The sequence below is a fragment of the Tetrao urogallus genome (assembly GCF_951394365.1).
Source record: "Tetrao urogallus genome assembly, chromosome: 19".
NCBI lineage: Eukaryota > Metazoa > Chordata > Aves > Galliformes > Phasianidae > Tetrao > Tetrao urogallus.
This window is the reverse complement of record NC_136832.1, coordinates 1,017,211-1,036,370: the sequence shown is the minus strand read 5'-3', so window position 1 is coordinate 1,036,370 and position 19,160 is coordinate 1,017,211. Positions and strand designations below refer to the sequence as shown.

The 19,160-nt window shown below is 48.7% G+C and overlaps 1 protein-coding gene across 1 annotated transcript in view; it reads right to left on the bottom strand.

Annotated features, from left to right (window-relative positions):
• Window positions 1–19,160, bottom strand: part of EXD3 (exonuclease 3'-5' domain containing 3) — a gene marked incomplete at both ends in the record, with an annotated part of 242,750 nt that overhangs the window by 83,117 nt on the left and 140,473 nt on the right. The window contains 2 exons of the mRNA XM_079544674.1: window positions 13,429–13,560; window positions 15,090–15,143. Coding sequence (XP_079400800.1) covers window positions 13,429–13,560; window positions 15,090–15,143 — 186 coding nt within the window. The remainder of the gene's footprint in view (window positions 1–13,428; window positions 13,561–15,089; window positions 15,144–19,160) is intronic.

The window sequence follows — 19,160 nt, the reverse complement described above, 5'->3', positions numbered from 1 at the left end:
CCAAATTCAAACTGCAGCCATGGGAACTTTAAACACAAGGATGATTTTCCAGCTTCCCTCCGAAGGGAAGACACCGGGCTCCTGGCTGCGCCGGGCTCTGCCATGGCAGCACGGCCCCAGCTGGGACGGCACTGCTGCCACCAAGGCAGCTCTGCAGCTCCACTGAGGGCACCGCCGGCCTCCTGGCCGTCCCTGCTGTCACCTCCCCTCTGCTGCTCAGGGCACCGCTCCGGCTTCGGATTACTGAAAAGACAAACAGCTGCACTTGGGCCAACAGACTAATATGTAAGGCTGTGTTTGGATTACTCTGGACAGGGGAGGTTTTTCATCTTCATTAGCCTGCTGTTCAGAGCCACATCCGCAGTTTCTCACTGGGTCAGAGCCTCCCGCTCTCCACTGCTGTTTATGAATCTAAGTAAATCAATTAATCTGGTATTTCGAATGAAGCTCAGGAGACTTCAGCAGCCAGCGTTTCACAGATGTTCAGTGCATCTGGGCACCTCACTGTGCAAACGCTGCAAAATAGCAGCGCGGAGAAGCCGAGAGCTTAGGGATCAGACCTGGTGATAAGCAGCTGACAGTACACGACCACGCTGTCACAAATCCATCAGTACGACAGGAGAACGAATCCAGGAGCTGAACGCGAGCACAGAGGACAAAATCTCAAGCTCTCGAAATAGCACAGGAATTTGGTCTTGACAGTCTCTGCATCAGTTTCTGACACTGTCACACTGAACATATGCCCACACGGCCTCGCGTCGGGAACCAGCCTCAGTGAGAAGGGCAAAGCTTGGTGACCCCTCCTGCTGCTCTGCTTCTGCTCATGGTATTGCTGTCCCCGTGCAGCAGGACAGCCGCCTCAAGGAGCCAGGCAGTGCTCCTTACACGTGGCCGTGTGCGGGTCTGCGCGCTACCAGCATCTGAGGGCACCCCGAGCAGAAACACATTGGCTTCTACTTAAACGTAGAGGCAGCTCTGGCACAGGGATGGAGGCGGAGGCCCTGGGCACTGGGCACGAGGAGGAGCAGCACCTGTGTGCTGGGCCGGTCATGCAGAGCCGGGGTGGCTTTCAGCCCTGTGTAACATTACACTCATCTGCATTATCTAAAGGCCTTCGCATTTCTAGGCTGGTGTTATTTTGATCTTCACCCCTCCTGACAGAATGAGTCAAGTCTGTCGTTAGGAATTTCCATGAGGTCACACCAAGGCTTCGTGCATTTCCTCTGGTTCAGGTCGCAGCACTCTCAGTGTTCCCCCGCTTCATTTATACCCTCCTTGCTGCAGGGCATGCCAAGTAAATCATCCACTACCAGTTTCCTCTCTTCAGCAACACACATTACGTTTTTCATTCAGGCTAAATGAAGCTTCAACCATTCTGTGTAACAGCAGCCCAGTTAAAGGCACAGAATCACTGAGAGATGGGAGCTGACCCTCAAGTGAAAAAACCCAAAGATTGTTTTAATGCAAAACAGAAAGTATTGATTTTGATTACTTTAGAAAGGGAAAAGGTTTCATTGCATTTGGTAGCACGAGTGCAAGGAAAGAACCAATTCTAGCAAACTCTCCAGGGAATTCATTTGCTAATCTCTGAGAAGAGCCTTTTGCACTATGGATAAATGGGGAAGCTTGGTGTTGTCTGCTCTGTGCCAGCCTGCACCGACCCGAAACTCCTGAGATCACAGGCAGAGGGGTCTGTGATGTGTTTCCAACAGGCCCTCACTGCTCCTCAAGTGTTCTCCTGTCCCTTCGGAAAACAGCATGCAGGTGCCCAGCACATTTAGACACCATTCCCATTCCCACTTTTCTCCCATCAAGATCCCCGTCTCACACACCGGGGAAGAACGGGGCCTCTGACAGAAACCGGGACAAACTTCTCAGCCTTTTGGCCCAGGCTGCGAGCACTGATGGAGCTGAGGATGTCCCCGTTCACTGCATCCACAGACTGGATGGCCTTTAAGGTCCCTTCCAACTCAAATGACTCATTCTGTAATTCCAGATTTTTCTGTTACTTTCAACCAAAGATATTTCCAATGCTAAAATGCAGTAACACCTCTACCAGCGGGTTCTTTTTCCTTGGAGGTTTGGCCTTTTTGTTCCATGTCCTCTACTGACACAGCCATCTCTCCTCTGCTAAGCAACCGGCTCTGTACGCATGGATGAGTCTTTGCAACTGCAAAAAATAAGCAGGCTGATGCAGCTTAGGTAGGAGAATCTGACGGCGTGCATTCCTCCTGCGCCGGCCCCAGGGAAAGGACACCCTGCCACTGCCAAACCTGGGAGGTCTTTGAGAGTCTGGCAGAACTCCCCCGGGAGGTCCGTCATTAGCCATTTAAAACTGTCTATAGCGGAGGGCTGAATTGCAGGGTTTGACAAAGCCCCCGCGGAGATATCTGTCAGGAAAGGCTCCCGGTACTGGCAGGGGCTGTTAACAGTAACAATGATGACAATATAGTGGGGATTTTCAGGGGTGGGGACTTCAAAGAAACCCTAAAGAGGTATTTTTCATTAAGAAATAAGAAAGCAGCCGAGTATTGCTTTTGGCACTACGGCTGAATATGAATGACACCGCGCTAAGCCACAGAGCAGCAGCAGCATAAATTGACGCCGATTTCAATATGCATGTGCTGCTGGCCCGCATGGCTGGGTTACACAGCATCTGCAGCACCTGGGCAAGGCAGCAGCCCACAGACCGTCCCTCGTGCTTACAGCGTGCTCGGGGACATCAGCCCATCACCCACCAGCCCAAATCTGGGGCCACTGCATTCCTCTGGGCAGCACTGCCTGCAGTTGGGATGCACGGGGAGGGGCTGTTCAGGGGGACTTTCCTGCTTCTGTTCTCGCATTGCAACCCCAAATACGTGGAGTGCTGGGCAGACAAGGAATGTGATGATGCAAAGAGTCGGACATCACAAAACATTCCTGCTGCAGGAAGGCCTCCTCCTAGTGATGAGAACTCCCTAAGCACGCTGCCGATTAACGCACTGACGATGGGTCAGTGAAGCAGAGCACCCAGCGTGCTGCGGACAGCCAGGCTGCACACCTCCACCCCTCATGGATACAGCCCACCACCTGCAGGCCCCACGGCCCCATGCCTCGTCCCATCCCCACAGCTCAGCCCCAACCACCTGCACTCCTTCGAACAGAACTCAGGGCTGGCGTTTCTCTTACGACAGCTGAACCCAGAGGGATCCTACAGAATCAGCGCACAGAAACTGCCCTCAGGGTTTGCAGAATAGATTGACTTTCACACCTCGCTGGCCACACAGAAGAAACCCAATCTAAACAGCGTAACTTTGCATAACCGATTATTTTCACTGGGGTAATCTGAGCCCTCCAGTAAATGCCACGAAATGTTGCTGATCCCAGACAGCCCTGCTCCAGAGAAGGCAGCCGGGGTGAGCAGAGCCCAGGGATGGGTTCACCCCTGGGAGCAGGGGCTCAGCCCTGTGTCAGCTCAGAGGGACCCACGATCACCATCAAGTGCCCAACTCACATATCCACACGCTGGAGTGTGCAAAGTAAGCCAAGAGAAGTGAGCTAACTAGAACTGCAAGCCAGGCTGGTGTACAAGAAATGCTTTGGCTTTACTTGATGTCTTTTTAACTTTCTTCTCTACTGTGTCCTATACATTCCGTGAGGCTTCAGCTTTCATGCTGACTCCCCAGTGACCTATTATCCTTGCACATCGATCACTCTGTCCTGTCACCAAGCAGCCATTCACATGACCCTGTTAGTAGGGAACCGTGTTCCTCATCTGACTCCTCTGTCACCAGCTTCCTCTTTCCAACCACCAGCTCATTTCCTCCTGCATGACCCAGCCCCACGATCTCCCCTTCTTCAAAGTCCATGAATTTAGACAGCTAAATTAAAAATTTAATAGCTGCAGAGATTATGGTCTGTCCATGTCACTTCATTGCCATGCCCCACGCTATACCAGGGGCATAGCACCAGGAACTGGCTACCAGAGACGGAAGGATCCATGCTGGTGGTACACCAGAGCCAGAACTTGCTCCTTGTGCCTAACCTAGCTTCAGATGGATCCTCAGTCCCATTTCAGCTGGACTGCTTTCAGCACCTGGCTCCCCACATGCTTCCTTCCCAAGCAGGAGCTGCAAACACAAAAGAAGAAGTGCACAAGGACCACGAGATGCTGGGCCACTCTCCTGGCAGCAAGACAGCCTGGGGCTGGGCTCACCTGGTTGTCACCACATCGCTGTAAGGGGAATAAACCCATCTGTTCTCACCATCAGACATTCCCCTACATCACTTAGGAGTCCACTGGGTCTCCTGGAGACACAGGTCCACGGGGACCCGCAAAGGGGAAAGCTAGGGGAGAGAGGGCTGGGAACACAGAGGATGCTGAGGATGAGTGAAAAACAGGTTTTCACTTGCATCTCGCCCCAGCCCTTCCTGGATCAAATGGATGACCAACTCAGACTGCATATCTCGAATTAAGAGAGGTAAATCATCTAAATCCACTTCTCCAGAAGAAGCACAGTGACTCACAAGAACCGTGCCCTGAATGTTCTATGTTCCACCTTTGCCAAAACTCCTATGCTGTCATTCTCCCCCTGAGCTACCACTCCCATTGCCAGGAAGTCAGAGGGTACTGGGGCTCTATTTGTGCTGTAAGGAGGCCTTTTTCCAGATCAGCACCCACTCAGGTACGCTCACTACAAAGCCCTTGGTGCTATCAGATGTCTTCTATTGCTTTCCTGGGGGAAGAATAAGATAAATGTACCCTGAGCTTCTTATAAATGACTGAATCAAAAACAGCATCTGCTAAGCAAAATCCTGGGCTGGCTTTGGCACACAATATGATTGTGTTTCCTTAATGTAACTGCAAAATATCATCCTCTTCAAGTCTGACACAAGGTAAGAATTGCAAAAATCATGTGAAAGCTTTCTGTTTCTCTTTCTACATTTCACCAGCATCTGCTGTACCTGCCTGTTTCTGAAACGGTGTATTATCATGGATGAAGGAGTTCATATGAACACAAAGTGGTCTCCATTTACATTATGTAAGTCATTTAGACCATGTGCAGCTTTGGGGACAAGGTCCTGAAGAGCCCCAACCCCACTTTCATTGCTTCCCATCCTCATAATTAGCTGCTTCTGGCTGAAAATAGCTTCAGAGCAGCAGATGAAACAGGAAATCATGAACCATATCCCACAGGGCTCTACAGCCGTAAGATTTTCTTTGCTGTGGGGTGTCTTCTCACATCAGTAATACCACGAAGGAGCGATATGTTTCAATTGATGCCAATAGGAAGTTACACCGTTTAACGCCTAAAGGTCTTCAGATAAACGCCGTCAAGCAATTACAGATCTGGCAAATTTTGCAGTGAGGTCAAGTATGTGCACCTCGGTGTGCAGTGCTGACTCAAATGAAAGCTCTAAAAATGCCTCGAGATCACACATTCTTCCGGAGAAAAGAAAGGTCTGCAGCCAGTGTCAGCAGCTGCCCAGGCAAAATAAAACCGTGACGACTGCAAAGCCATTCACTCCCCCTGAAGGGCACAGGAGTTCTTCTATTGCATTTGAAACTGTGGGGCAAGAGTTTGTGCAGCATCCTCAGCGGGCACTGGAAACCATTAGTGTGGTACTGCACACGCTGTAAGATGGTCCACATCAAAACACTTCCAAGAAAGGCTCCTGTCCACCTCCATTCGATCATCTTGATCGACAAGGTGAAAATAAAGCCCTGGAGGCCTTCTGGCTTAGTTCAAACCAATCCACTTCACCCAAACGACTAACGAAGCTGGATACTCCACCGTAAAAACAAGAACTTTGACATTATTTCCCTTTTAAGGTATGAGATATCTCAAATCACGAGGCCCATTAACTGTACTGCTGGTCTATGTGTAGGATCATTATCCTGAGAACCCAGCAGTATAAATATACAGCCGTCCAAACACCAAGAGCTGGACACCCAATCCTTACCACGACACACAAACAACGAGCATGATAAGGGCACCCATGTCAGAAAGGAGGAGAAACTCCACAGTGTATAAAACATGGGAATTTTGACTTCTTGACACAGTCAATACACTGAACTCTGACCTCAGGAGGCACAGGGGACTGGAAACCAACAGAACTTAAATCTCTTGTTTTCTCATGACATTTGAGAGAAAACATGGGGACGGTTTCTTTGGGACGCCTGGGAGTTATGGCTGTGTCAGTGCCTTCTCCAGAGACTGCTCTCCCTGCAGTCACTCCATCACTGTCACCCGCTGACCTCCCCTTACTTTCTCCCAGTGACACCAGCAGCACTGCTGACCGATGCACTTCCTGATCCATCCAAATCCACGCGAGGAAGAAAAAGCCCTGCACAGAACTGCAGAAAGGGACGTTTACTCTGCACTGCATTGTTCCTTCTTTTCTATGCTAGTCTAAATACAAGTGCTGTTTTCACTGCCAATCGTTGTTTGCTTGTTCTGTTTCTGCTGGCTAAAACCAGCATTTTTCCTGCTAGTGTTGCCCTCCAGGAAAAAACACACACTCATACCTTTCTTGCAGTTAGCACAGGAGAACAAAGCCAGGTTCCCAGGAATAAGGCTGATTTCCTCAAAAGAAAACATTCACTGTCAGCTGAGGTTTGACCTCTAATAGCTCGCCTGCCATCATCGCTCTGAGCAGTGTAATACATAACAGCGTGAAAAATTAACAGCTCTCTTCCCCCTGAAGTTCAATATTCGCCTGCAGCTTTACAAGCAAAAGGAGAGAAAGGAAATAAACACACAAACCAAAACCTTGGGTACAGTCTCACATGCGTCCACAAAAAGCCTACAAAGATCTGTAAAGGAAATTTCACTGGAAATCAAGCCTTTGCAGACACTGAGAAAGCAAGTCTGCAACATGAGACCGTCTTCCTTGAAGAAACACAGCTGATCTGCTGCATTCCCATATCTGACTTCCACTGGTCTGTGTAAAACATAAACTTTCACGCTAACCCTATGAAAACAGTCAACATGCGAGAGAGACAACAGTCTGCTCCTAGCTGCTGAAAGGGGAAAAAAGTCTCAGGCTGTCATTCTTCCCTCGCTGTGACCTTCATGCTCCGCTGAATTTCTGAAGATACTGAAATCTTGGCAGGGAAGTGTACAGTCTGTGGGAACCAGGCACTACTGTCCAGGCTCGCTGCTGAGAATTAGGCCCAGCTGAGCCTTGCTTTCAGGGAGCTCTGAGCTTTACACATGACGAGGCAGAGCTAGGCAAGTTACAGGCTGGGAGCTGTGCACGACTTGTGCTGCTGCATTCGTGTGCTGTGCTGTGCTCCTTGCTGTCTCAGGGGAGTGCTGGCTCATCACCCTGCCTTGCACATAGGGGTCATCCCCAGCAGCTTGCTCTGCACAACCCTTCCATCATCAGCACAGCACAGCTACACCCACCCTTCCCACTGAAGATACATAAATCCTGGCAGTGAAGGCTGGGAGGGCTGCTGGCTATCTGCAGCTTGGGGGCACGCAGGGTGAGCAGCTGGCCCTGCTGAGCCCACCCTGCCCTGCCCGCAATGTGCTTGCTGCACCTCTCACTATCAGTTATAAAGCCCCACAGGTCAACAAATAAAAATCTCAAGGCTCGGAAGGAGCACAGTTTGTTATGACAAATTATCACCAGCCCCAGTGTGATTGAACAACCGTCACGTAGAGCCTCTCCAAACAGAAAGAGCCACATCCTCTGAACGCAGTGCTGCTGTCGCACGGCTAGCTGCTTTCACCACTGAATGCTCACACTCAGACAGGCCCAGGGACAAGCACCTTTTGAGATCAATTCACTCCTTCAACAATGTCTGTAGAGGCAGAATAATACCAGCTGTGCTTCCCGGACAGAACGTAAGCAGCACAAGTTGCAGATTACATCTAAATTGCCAAGCCCAGGATAAACAAAAAGATTAAGAGGGCCTTACTCTTTGTGCTGAACAATCACACTCTGAACCAAGAAATCACAGCCCATGTTGTGGGTAGCACAGGGCTGAGCTTTCGTTTCAGCCTAAGGGCTGGTGAGCAGCTCTCACATCTGGGGAACCCACAGGTGCTGTAAATCACGGGTTCTCCTGACCTGTAGGCGCTGACAAATTGCGTCCCAGGGATGAAGCTTTTATTAAACCACAGAGGGTTTAGGAACGATATTCTCTTTCTCAGCGTTCCCAAGTCTACAGAATCCAGTGCATGGAGTTCTTCATTCCAATGGCAACACGTCCCTCTCTAAGGAGATGCTGGGGTGGACAGGAAGCCAAGAGGGACAGCATGTTCTGTCAGCAAACGACATCTCAAAGCTGAAAGGTGGGATCTGAGCACAGGCATCTTCAAAATTCTTTGATGATCTCTCAGTCCCATTTCAGCTGCAGACACTCTTTGTCCTGAGCAACTCCTGAGACAAATCTCCTGCTGTCTTTTAGGGCAGAAGCAGTTCATGAAATACGTAGCCTTTACATTCTATTCCCCTGGAGCATGGGGAAGCACAACTGCTACATTTAGAAGAATGAAATGACTGTTGTCCGGGCCAAGAAAGGTGACCACAAAACAAAATTGCCCCGGTCCCACTTCCACGACATGACAGAGCAGGGAGATGGCTGTGTGGCTCACAAGTAAGTGAGAAAGATGATGTCTGGGAGTTCTCATCATCATCTGGACCGACAGAGCAACCCACATAAAAGGAACAAAAAAGCCTGCTGATCAGATTGGTGTGACAGAGGCTCATGAGAGACGCGCACATTTTCAACCTAAACAACAGCTTGGGGGATCTATATTACTAATTATCGACTAATATTGCCAGAGTTCCCAGGCCGGCTTCAAAGGTTCTTGCAAAGTGCCCCAAGCACTGAGTTTTTCATCTCATCATAAGGACTTTCTCTTTGTCCCTGCTAAATGGATTGCTCTGTACAAGGCTCGCTGCGTAAATCAGTTTGCACATGATGAGCTTTGCAGCACTGAAATTCGTTACCTTAACCACAAAAACCAGCAACCTTTGCTGTAACTGTTATAACACTTTTGCACCTCATTTGAAAAAAATAAATGGTGGTTTCCTCTCCTCCCACCCCCTCCAGCCCCCCACCTACTCCTGATCCCATGCGAACACCTCTCCGAAGGGATGGGGTGAGCGGAACTGAAAGAGCAGGGAAGGGGGGAGAGAGAAAACGTATCAGATCTCCAGACAATGAAATAAAGCAGTTATCTCTCACATCCTGCGGGGCTCGGGCTGAGGTCATAAGTTAAACAGGACATCAGAATAGGTGATGTCATTTGCTTATTTAGGATCAGAGTGTTCAGTGAAGTGAAAGAGACGACCTATTTGAATTTGCAGATAATCCCGTAACAAATGCAGGGCTGTCCAGTTGCAGAAACTGCACTTGGAGCCTGAGGTGTTTTGTTCCCTGCACGCTTGTTTTCACAGGGGATGTAATGGCAGTCGTTTTTGTTCGCAGGAAAGCTTCAAAACTTTGTAGAAGGTGCAGACCCCACTGCACTGTAGGTGCAGATCCCATTGGGTATCACTGCTCGGAGGGGTCCCTGCTCTGCAGCAGGAGCAGCCGCAGGATCAGGCAACCCCGCTATTCTCATGCCCAGCGCAAGGGATGAGCTCAGCAGAATCCCCCTAAACCTCAGTGCTCAGCTGGGTAGCTTTTACACCCTCAGGTCAATGGGAAGACAGATGCGCCCTCCTGACTCAGAATCTCCCTTTGGCACTGCAAACCAGCAAGGACTGCAGCAGTTACAAACCTTTCATGATGGGTTCTTCTGTACCAGGAAGGATTTACCAGCCTTTCTACCACCACACACACTGTTTTCCCTTTGAACCTCTGTGATAAACACTGGTGATACACAGGTTTAAAAGCAACAACTCACACTGTTCATCTTCTCCTCAGATAAACAGTTCCAATCTGATTTCAGTCTGCACCGAGCCCCACTCACTGCCAGGGGCTCCCAGCCCCTCCAGATCTGTGCTGTTCTTGCGGAAGTAGAGTCTCAGTGGCACCGGCAGCCAGTCCTGTGCCAAACCTCAGCCTGAGGAAAGAAATCCTTTGGTGGCTGAGGCTCACTGTGAGATGGGGCAGCAAACAGAGGCACTGTCCACACTCGGGGTCATCAGATGCAGCCTGCCCCACTCAGTGAGACAGCACAGAAAGCAAGATGGGAGAAGGTGAGTCAGTCATCCAGGCCATGTCTGCCGGCAGCAAATTTGTTTCCAAGAGTCCGTGCACAGACAGACCGGTGAGAGTGCCAAATGTCAAACGCCAGGTAAAACAACCCAGCTGTCCCCCATCTGCACCCAGAACACAGCTGTTCTCGTGGACACCTTCATTAGCAGACACTGATTTTTCTCAAAGGCAGGGTGCCTGAAAACCTCCTCTGTGCCACACGGGCTGACCCTCCACTCGAGGCCATTTGGCAGAAGCCCTAATGCTGCTTACAGCCCCTGACGGCTCCATGCAGCCCTGCTGGGCACCAAAGGCACCGCAGTGCTGAGCTCCGCTTCGCATCGCCGCTCCCAAAAGGGTGACCTCTGACTATTGGGAAAGAAGAAAAGGTGGATATGAGATAATCAAATGAGCACATCTGCATTTCTGATGGATGGAGGAAAGAGGTTTATTTCACAGATTTTGAAGCTAAAGAAGCACATAACGTCTTGAGGCCTTTTGGCATCAAAAGACAAATTTCATTTTATTTCTGCTCAAGCAATCTAGTATGTTCCTCACTGAGGATAACAGGAGCCCTGGCTCAGGCTGCTGGGCACAGGCGGCTCTCCACAAGCACCACCAAGCCCCAGGATGCAGCACACAAGGGATGTGTGTGATGGGCACACCAGGAAGGATGTGTCCAGCCCTGCTGGTGGCTCCTCTGTTCCTGGGGCTTTTGAGCAGAGCAATCATGCTGCAGAAGGCAGAGATGGTGAGAAGCATGTAGGTAAAGTTCTCCTTGCACTTGCTGAGGGAAGTCAGACAGAGGTAACTGGTGTTTGCCATTGTTCTAGCAGAAAGTGGTGGTGCTCTGGCAGAGTTACAAAGCCAGTCCACTCTCTATATCTGCAAAATGGACACCGTCCATCCCCACTGAGGGACCCGACGTAGGAAATATATTTTACAGCAATCCTGGCTACAGCATTGAATTGAGCCCCATTTTTACCATCTGCTCCACACTACACGCATTAATTGTTACTGCAACAACATTTGCTGATGTATTCACTCCAATCATTTGCACGAGAACCTCAAGAGACAAAACAAACCCTTGCTCCATGAGACAGTGCGAGGCAGGCAGGATGCCACACTGCTTCCTGTGACATGCAGCAAACCCTTATCTACGTGAGGCGACCGCAGCTGATAAGGGACTTCCAGTGCTGGTGAGCAGAGCTGTGCTGTGCCTTGGCCGTGAGCTGCTGTGGCCTGGGCACCTCCTGCTCTTGGTGTTCCTGCAAGGCAGGCCTGCCTGCTGCCCTCCCCTGCTCCAGGGACAGTCCCAGGTCCCAGCCAGCCATCAGCAATGCACATTTCTGGGAGGAGGTGGCAGAACTCAAGCCCTGAGATCTGTAACCTGGTTAGAGACCAGAACAGGGACCGTGGGGGGGAAGAGGAGCCTCCATCCTAATTAAGTGCTAGGTTTGCAGAGAATTAGGACGCTTTAGAGAGAACCTGAAGATGAAGCACTGAGGCCTCTGTTGGCCACAGCCAGCCTTGAGGACCCTTTAAAATGCAGAAATCTGCCATTTCTTCAGGAAGCAATTAGGCAGCACCACCCTGATCCCACTCAACCCTCTGACCCCAGCTCTCCCCACATGCTGCACAGGGCCGGTGTCTGCATGGAGACAGCTGTGCACTGCAGGATTCACCCCCAGGGCAACAGCATCACAGCAATGAAACTTGCATAGGCTGCAGAGGACAGCTGAACAAAATCAGCTCCGAAATGCCTTAAATGCAGGCAAATACATGATTCAGAACACAGAGCAGTTTGACAAATAATAGCATCTTCCCATGCCTAGCAGTATAAAACATGCAGCTGTTCTACCACCACAATTTATGAGGAAGGCATTTCTCCTAGAAGTGAGAGAACACTCCATATATATTCCTAGCCAGATTGATTACCCCTATTTATACTGTAAATTAAGACAGCACGTACTAAAAATGCTGCACAGCTAAGCAGTTTCAGACCCCAGACCGTGAGCAAGGGGCTGGATTCAGACTGGATGCTTCACAGCCTTCTGCATTTATGACAGACGCTGCAGTTTCCTGCAGGGTTTTTTTGTGCATGCTCCTTCAGGTGACATGCTCCTTCAGGTGACATTTCAGCAACCACCAGGAAGAGCACTCACACGTTATGGGAACTCAGAGAATCACTGAATCCGTAAGTTGTCTTTTCTAAACAGCAAAAAAGCCAGCAGGTCACTACGTAACAACTGAGATCCGTTCTTGGAGCAATAAAAACACGAGACTGAACGCACTATCTGACACCTGAGCACACATGTTTATCTTGCAGTAGGATCAGCCCATCAGCCCACGTTGCGCTGATCCCATCTATGTGCTGTTACATCATTCTCATCTTACAGACAACCTGCACAGGTGGACAACTCTCACTTTTGCTACAGGGTACAGACATGGTTTCGGCAACCAGCATCAGGTACACGCAGAGTTCTAGATATTGCTCTCTGCCCAGGAGTCACTGCTGCTTCTACAGAACATGTGCATTGCACTGGGCCAGCAGACTCTGCTAAGATTGACTGAAAGGCACAGAGTCAGGATTTACTGGCTTATTTACTCCTAGCAGAGAGCTTTGCAGTTTCTTCTTTTTCTCTATGTGAACGCTGATAAGGTGAGAGATGGTGAAGCTGCCATTTGGTTTATATAACAGGTTTTGAAGGGATGGGCTGTGGCGTGTTACTGTAACAAATACAAGAGAGAAATTGGAAAGGATGGAGATTTGAACTAACGCAATTAAAATTTCTTCTTAAAAACAACCTGCAGACATTTGGTGCCAAACGCAATCTGGAGTCATCAACTAGCATGGACATGAATTATCCTAATCGCTACTGAAATGAAATGGTCCTAAAAAAAAGTCCTTCTATTAAAGTAATTAAGTGTTATCAGAGTCACAGAGCCATAATTAAACACGGTTTATAATTAAAACAGCGTGTGTCCTAGACAGAGAACGCAGGAACAAAGAGAATGTAACTGAAACAGCCAATGCCAAAACACGTGCCAAGTACCAAAAACTGGAACACCGCAGTTGGGAGCGAGGCGCAGGAGCAGTGCCTCCACAATTCTGACCTCATCAGCACCTCTGCTGGATGTCAGCAGGCCCCAAACTCACGGCTTCGCACAGAGTTCGAGCAGAAACCTTGGAAACCAAGCAGAGTGCAAAACCCCAAGAGCAGAGGCAGCGGCTGCTGGGGCGTCAGGACAGCGAGAAGGCGTGCAATGGCCAGCACTCGTCCTACCTGGCAGCGGCTGAAGATGTCCGCCAGCGTCACGCGAACGTTGAAGTGCTTCAGCACCTGCAGCGCCTGCTCCTTGGCCTTTTCTGAGCAGTTCACAGAGAAGCACCTTCCTTCCCCCACCTGGGACTGCAGCTGGAAGAGACAAGGCACAAACCAAAAGAAATGAGGCACTCCGTGCATCCCAATTTGTTTTTTCTTTCCCCCTCTTTTTCCCCTGCTTAGTTTGGTTTTAATTACAAATAACACTGGAAGCTGAGTTTGATCACACGTGAAACGCGGCTGGATCTCATGCTGGAGGTAAAGGCACCGCCGAGGTGGTGTCTGATGACAGCTTTGTCACTTCACCCCTTATCCACCTTTACCTGGAGCTCACTGATGGCCAAAGAGTTGGAAGAGATTGATGTGGACACTCCCTTGACGTTTGGTTCACACTTGGCAGAAAAGTGTGAAGAAAAAAAAGGACTGGGAAGGGTTCCGACACATCTTTATCAACATGATGAGCACTGACAGCAAGCTGGGCCCAGCCACGTCTTGTACTTGTGAGAAGGAGCCCAGCACAGCCATCCTGTCTGAGCGCAGCACACACAGAGGCAAGGAGCAAAGGGACCAGATACTTCCCAGGGCAGTCCTGTACACTGCAAAGCAGTTATTTCCCTTTTGCACTTTCTACATGGTGCTTTGAAACTGAAGTTTGGCCAAATAAGATCATGCTGGCCTCTGAATTACCTGCTGCATCAGCTTTAGGCTCTGGGAACAGCCCAGATCAGGAACCTGCAGCAGAGCACAGCTGCAGTCACCTCACAGCATCATGTCGTGGGGAGAGCTTTCCTCAGTGCCTAGCTGCTATCTAGGAAATTAACCACCTAAGCTCAGCAAATACTCTAAGAAACTATTTGAGTTATTGGGAACTATTGTATCAGTAGTTTGTAGCAAAAAAACAAAGCCCTGCACTCTGGCTCATGTGTGTAATACAGAGAAATTTCCAAATGAATGTTTGAGTAATAACAAACTGCAACAGACTTGCAGCAGGCATTACAGCATTGCAACCAGTGATATAACAGGTTCAATATATTCCCATCAACGCTGTTTTGAAGTATGTCTCACAAAGGGCTCTGAACATCTGGTGCTGAGGGCAAGGTTTGGTTTCACTCTGCTGGCTTTTTTTTGTGTGTGTGTTTAGAAACAGTAAGCCTTCACAGCTTCCACCTGGACTCATGCTTGGTGGCTTCCCGTCTCTCCCTTCCAAACCCAAAGAAAAGTCTCTAAGTGTTGAAACTGTGTCAGTGAGGAGCGGTCAGTAAACAAGGATCTCTGTGATAAAAGGCATGGGAACTGAGCTGCTTCTCACCTGCCTGTGAGGCCAAACAGAAACACTTCATTCTGAGATTGCTGAGCTTGATTTTTTATTTTTTTAGTTTCCTTAATGGAAGTCAATTGCACTCCCCTCTGATGAAGTGCTGTGTGTAGAAGACTTTTCACCCCAACCTTCGGCCATTCAGAAACAACAGCCAGCCTCTCAGGACCCTACATAATTCTTAGTGCAGGAAACATCCAAAAGCCAAAACAGCAACTGCCTTCTCATCAGACTGGTCCTCTTCTCTACTCTGCTCATTCCACATCATGCAATGGTACAACACCAGAAAAATGCCCTGAATACTTACAGTCTGATATGGGAGTCCAGAGGTTAAAATGACCCTTCCCTCCTGTCTGGCAATCTGGAAAAAAAGCCAACAAAACAACAGTACAAATTGTAAGGAACGTGGACTGAAGCTGACACTGGACTCAGTCAAAACAGAGAGAACATGAACTGGTGACATGGGCTCTTTCTCTGCATGTGGATGTGCACTTGCCAAGAGGATCTGGGTCCAGTTCAGCAAGATGCTTCTGACAGCAACAGCAGCTTAAGGTATGGCTCGCTCAGCACACGTCGCCTCCCTGCCAACCCCCGCCTGTCTCACATGTGCTGGAACAGCTACTTGTGCATCTGCATTGCAGATGGTGCAGGGAACGGATCCACCTTGAAATAATCCTATCAGAAAGTGTTCTTTCTTTTTCTTCTTTTTTTCTTTCTTTCTTTTTCTTGTTTACTGCCTTAACCCAGACCACCTCTGTTTCCCCAGTGTGGTTCACAATGAAGCAAGCAGTTCTGCTCCCATAGAAATACACAGGTGAGAAAGGAAAAACACTTTCTGCAGGTAATCCCAGCAACAACACCAAAGTGCCATTGTATGCCACTATGATCTTCACAGACATTCACAGAACTACGCTCACTCCAGCCCTCAGAGATAAGATGGTGCTATTTTCCCAGCAGCCCACAGGCAGACACACAGCAATTCTGCATCCTTTTGAGGCTATCAAGAACATCTCCGTGAGAGCCTGTCCCTTCCTGGTTGCGACCCTGTGCTTTTATCAGAGGCCTGGTCCTCAGGGGAAAGCTCTGCACTGCACGAGCAGGGGTCTCATCATCCACACTCGCAACCTTTGCAATGGAGTAAGAGAAACGTTCAGACGTTTTGGTGCCAAAAGAACATACTAAATCTGGAAATGCAGTTCTTCACAGAGATGAAAGTGTGGCTGATCCTCGTATGATGAAATGACATTGCTCCCTCCCACCCCTTCGTCCTCTCCTCTAACAGAGGAACCTCTTCGCCTCCATAGGAATGGAAGGGTTCCCATGTGAACCAGCACTTCTGCTCTGCTGGTGCTGACAAGAGATTGGCACTTGGAGTAGGCACCATGTTTTCTCTTTTCTGGCTTCCATTCTGCTGGAAGCCCTCGTGTTTTTCACTGTTTCCAGATGTGTGTCATGGAGGTCTCTCTTCTGGATCTGCCTCAGAAGCTCTCTCTGGATCACTGTGTAACCCTGGCAGTGGGATACATTGGGGATCTGAGCCTTGATGCACTTCCCAGGCAGTCTGACAGCACCAAGTACAGCCAGGGAACGCCGACGAATTATAGACTGAGATGTTACAAACTCTGCCTTGGACTGCTCTTCTCTTAAGACCCACCTGACTCACAGCAACATGAAACAAGGCTGAGAATGCTCCCAAGGCACCAACTGCCCTTGCAGTAAAAGCAGTGATCATTTTGTTCCTATCGTGACCTTTCAGGTAGCCTCTTTCCTCCTTTTTTATATGAAGTCACTGCTTTGGCTGCCAATTCTGCATTGAGAAAGCAATTGGCAACAACTTCTAAAGCATCATCCTGCAGGCAAAATCAACCCTCTCTCAGAAGTAAAGGAAAAAAAACTCTAGGCACAGGAACCTTGGAGCAGAGACAGCCCTTGCTGCACATGACGCCACTACAAGCAGCCTGGCTTACAGAATGGACCTGCTAACAAATCACCCTCAAGGCACATCAGCAAGAGAAGTCCATTAAGGCAAAGGCAAAACTCCACCACAGTGGTTCGCCGACACGGGAAGGGAGATAGGAAATTCCTTCAGACCCATGTGTGCTTCAGGATAAGCCTGAGGATTTCACAGCTGAACGCTCCATTCTGACTTCCTGCATTCAGGGTTAATTAGTTCAAGCTTGATAAATCCCCTTATCTAAATGACTCTGCAGAGTACCAGCAAAGAACATCAAATAAAAAGGAGGAAAGCAGTGACTCTTCCAGCATGTTTTTCTGGTTCTGGAACAATCACTGGGAGAAGCAGGCAGAGCCAGAAAATGCATGTGATAGCACACATCTGACTGCAACCCGCAGAAGATACATGATGGAGGAAAGAGAACAGCTCCTTCTCTTCCCCTGAGAGAAGTCATGAAGTTCAGCACTGGCACCATCTGGGAGATGTATGATTGGTGCTCACATCCACTGCTTGCTTTCCATCACTGCTCACAAGCTTGGATGAATGTCAACGGGTGCCATTTTTTCCACATGGAGGAACTCAATTCCACACCTTTGCTCCATACATGCCTCTATATTAGACAGCAATTTTTCAGACTACCCCTCTGCTGTCAGCTATCACACGGCAATTTAATAATAGAATTTAATGGAACATCAGTGGGAAGGTTCAACCTCTGCTGTCATCCCACCCACATGCGCCTCCAACATCAAGGGCCAGCACAGTAAAAGAGGAGGCATTACTTTCAGAGCAGCTGTTGTATGAAGAAAGATAGCATCAGCTCAGACCGTCGGGATGAAGAGCACTCCCTAATAACTTGGAATTATTACCTAGTTCTGTCTGTTCAGCTCACTTTCATCTGGCAGGGGTGAATGAGCACAGTGAATTACTACAAGACAGATCTGGAAGGGCAACAACAAACAGAAGAGGGCAGAGACAGATCCCACGTTTCGAAGCCAGCACCAGCAACAAAATGATTCGTGATAACCTGAAGGATCCTGAACTAAGGCCAAAGAAGGTTTCAAAAACCAGCAGAGCAAAGCCATAGATTTGTAATTCAAAGGTAAGAGAAACTGCTTGAAATTGCTGCCAAGCCTTTGCATGACACGTGTTGGACAAAGTGATGCGTCCTAGAAGAGGCAAACTGCAAGCACTCCCACTGCAAGGTAGCAGTGCAGGAAAAGCTGTGACCCCCTGCAGTGTCAGAGGCCCAGCAGTGCCAAGGATCTACTGGAAAGTGGCTCACAAACCTCAACCCAACCCTGACATCCCTGACCTGCAGTGTGAGGCTCTCAAAATACCCCAGTTAACTTAATAATTATGAATGCTCAGCCCAGTGCTGCAGGACACTTGCAGTACTGCTGGTGTTCTAACCCTAGACTTCTCCTCAGCATTCCTGAAAGTCACAAATTGCAAAGAGCAAGCTATGATTTTGTAACATGGCCTTAAGCAGGAGATTAAACCATAAAGCTAGCTTTGTTTCTTACTGCAGACAACATTTGTATCTACGTCTCCAAAGAAATTCTCTTTCTGCTGACCCAACATCAAAAGCTAAGTCTTGATCTCCAAAGCAGAACAGAAGTCTGAAAGCTTTGTTGGTTCCCCATCTGCCCTCAGTGAATTCAATTTGCATGCTGGTGGGGATGCAGAAGACCAGCACAGCACACCCCAACAACGTGATTACATCAAAACCATGGAGAAAGATGTTCAAAATGAGACAAGATGAGAGATTAGATTCCATCATCACATGAAGCTCTGCTAATGGCAGTGTTAGAGGTCCCTTTGTGTCTCCAAACCAGACCAGGCACATGTTGCTCTCCCTGCTCCATGTAGGAGTCTCCTCTTTGACTTGTCGTCTCACCACAAGTTTTGGGGACTACACATAATGTTGTGAAGGAACTTTCTGCCCCTGGCAGTTCTACCAGCCTTTGGAAAACTATTGCATCTCAAAAGATACCAAGTTTGCCTCAGTGTGTGGGTTATACTTAGAGATGAAGATGGTTTTAAGGACATCCATTAAAAAAACTGAACAAAACTCACAACTCAGCTGAAGGGGCTTTGAGATTCCATCAAGCCTCCTATTGCTATCGGATGCATTAATCTAAAAAAGTAAAAATCAGTAGCTGCCTAAGCACACATTGACAAGCCTCAGCACAATCTACAAAGCTATCGGGCTTTCAAGTTTGATCTCAGATAATAGAAGGTGAAGGACAAGACCCATCTGTCTACCAATACTGGAAGTCACTTCGATGCTCATAATGCCTCACTTATGAGAACAACATGGAGCAAACGTCAGGCTGCTCAGGAGTGTTTGGAACAAGATGTGTAACATGGCTGACAAATCATTTTCATGAAATGACTTTAATGAAGAACAAAAACCAACTCTAT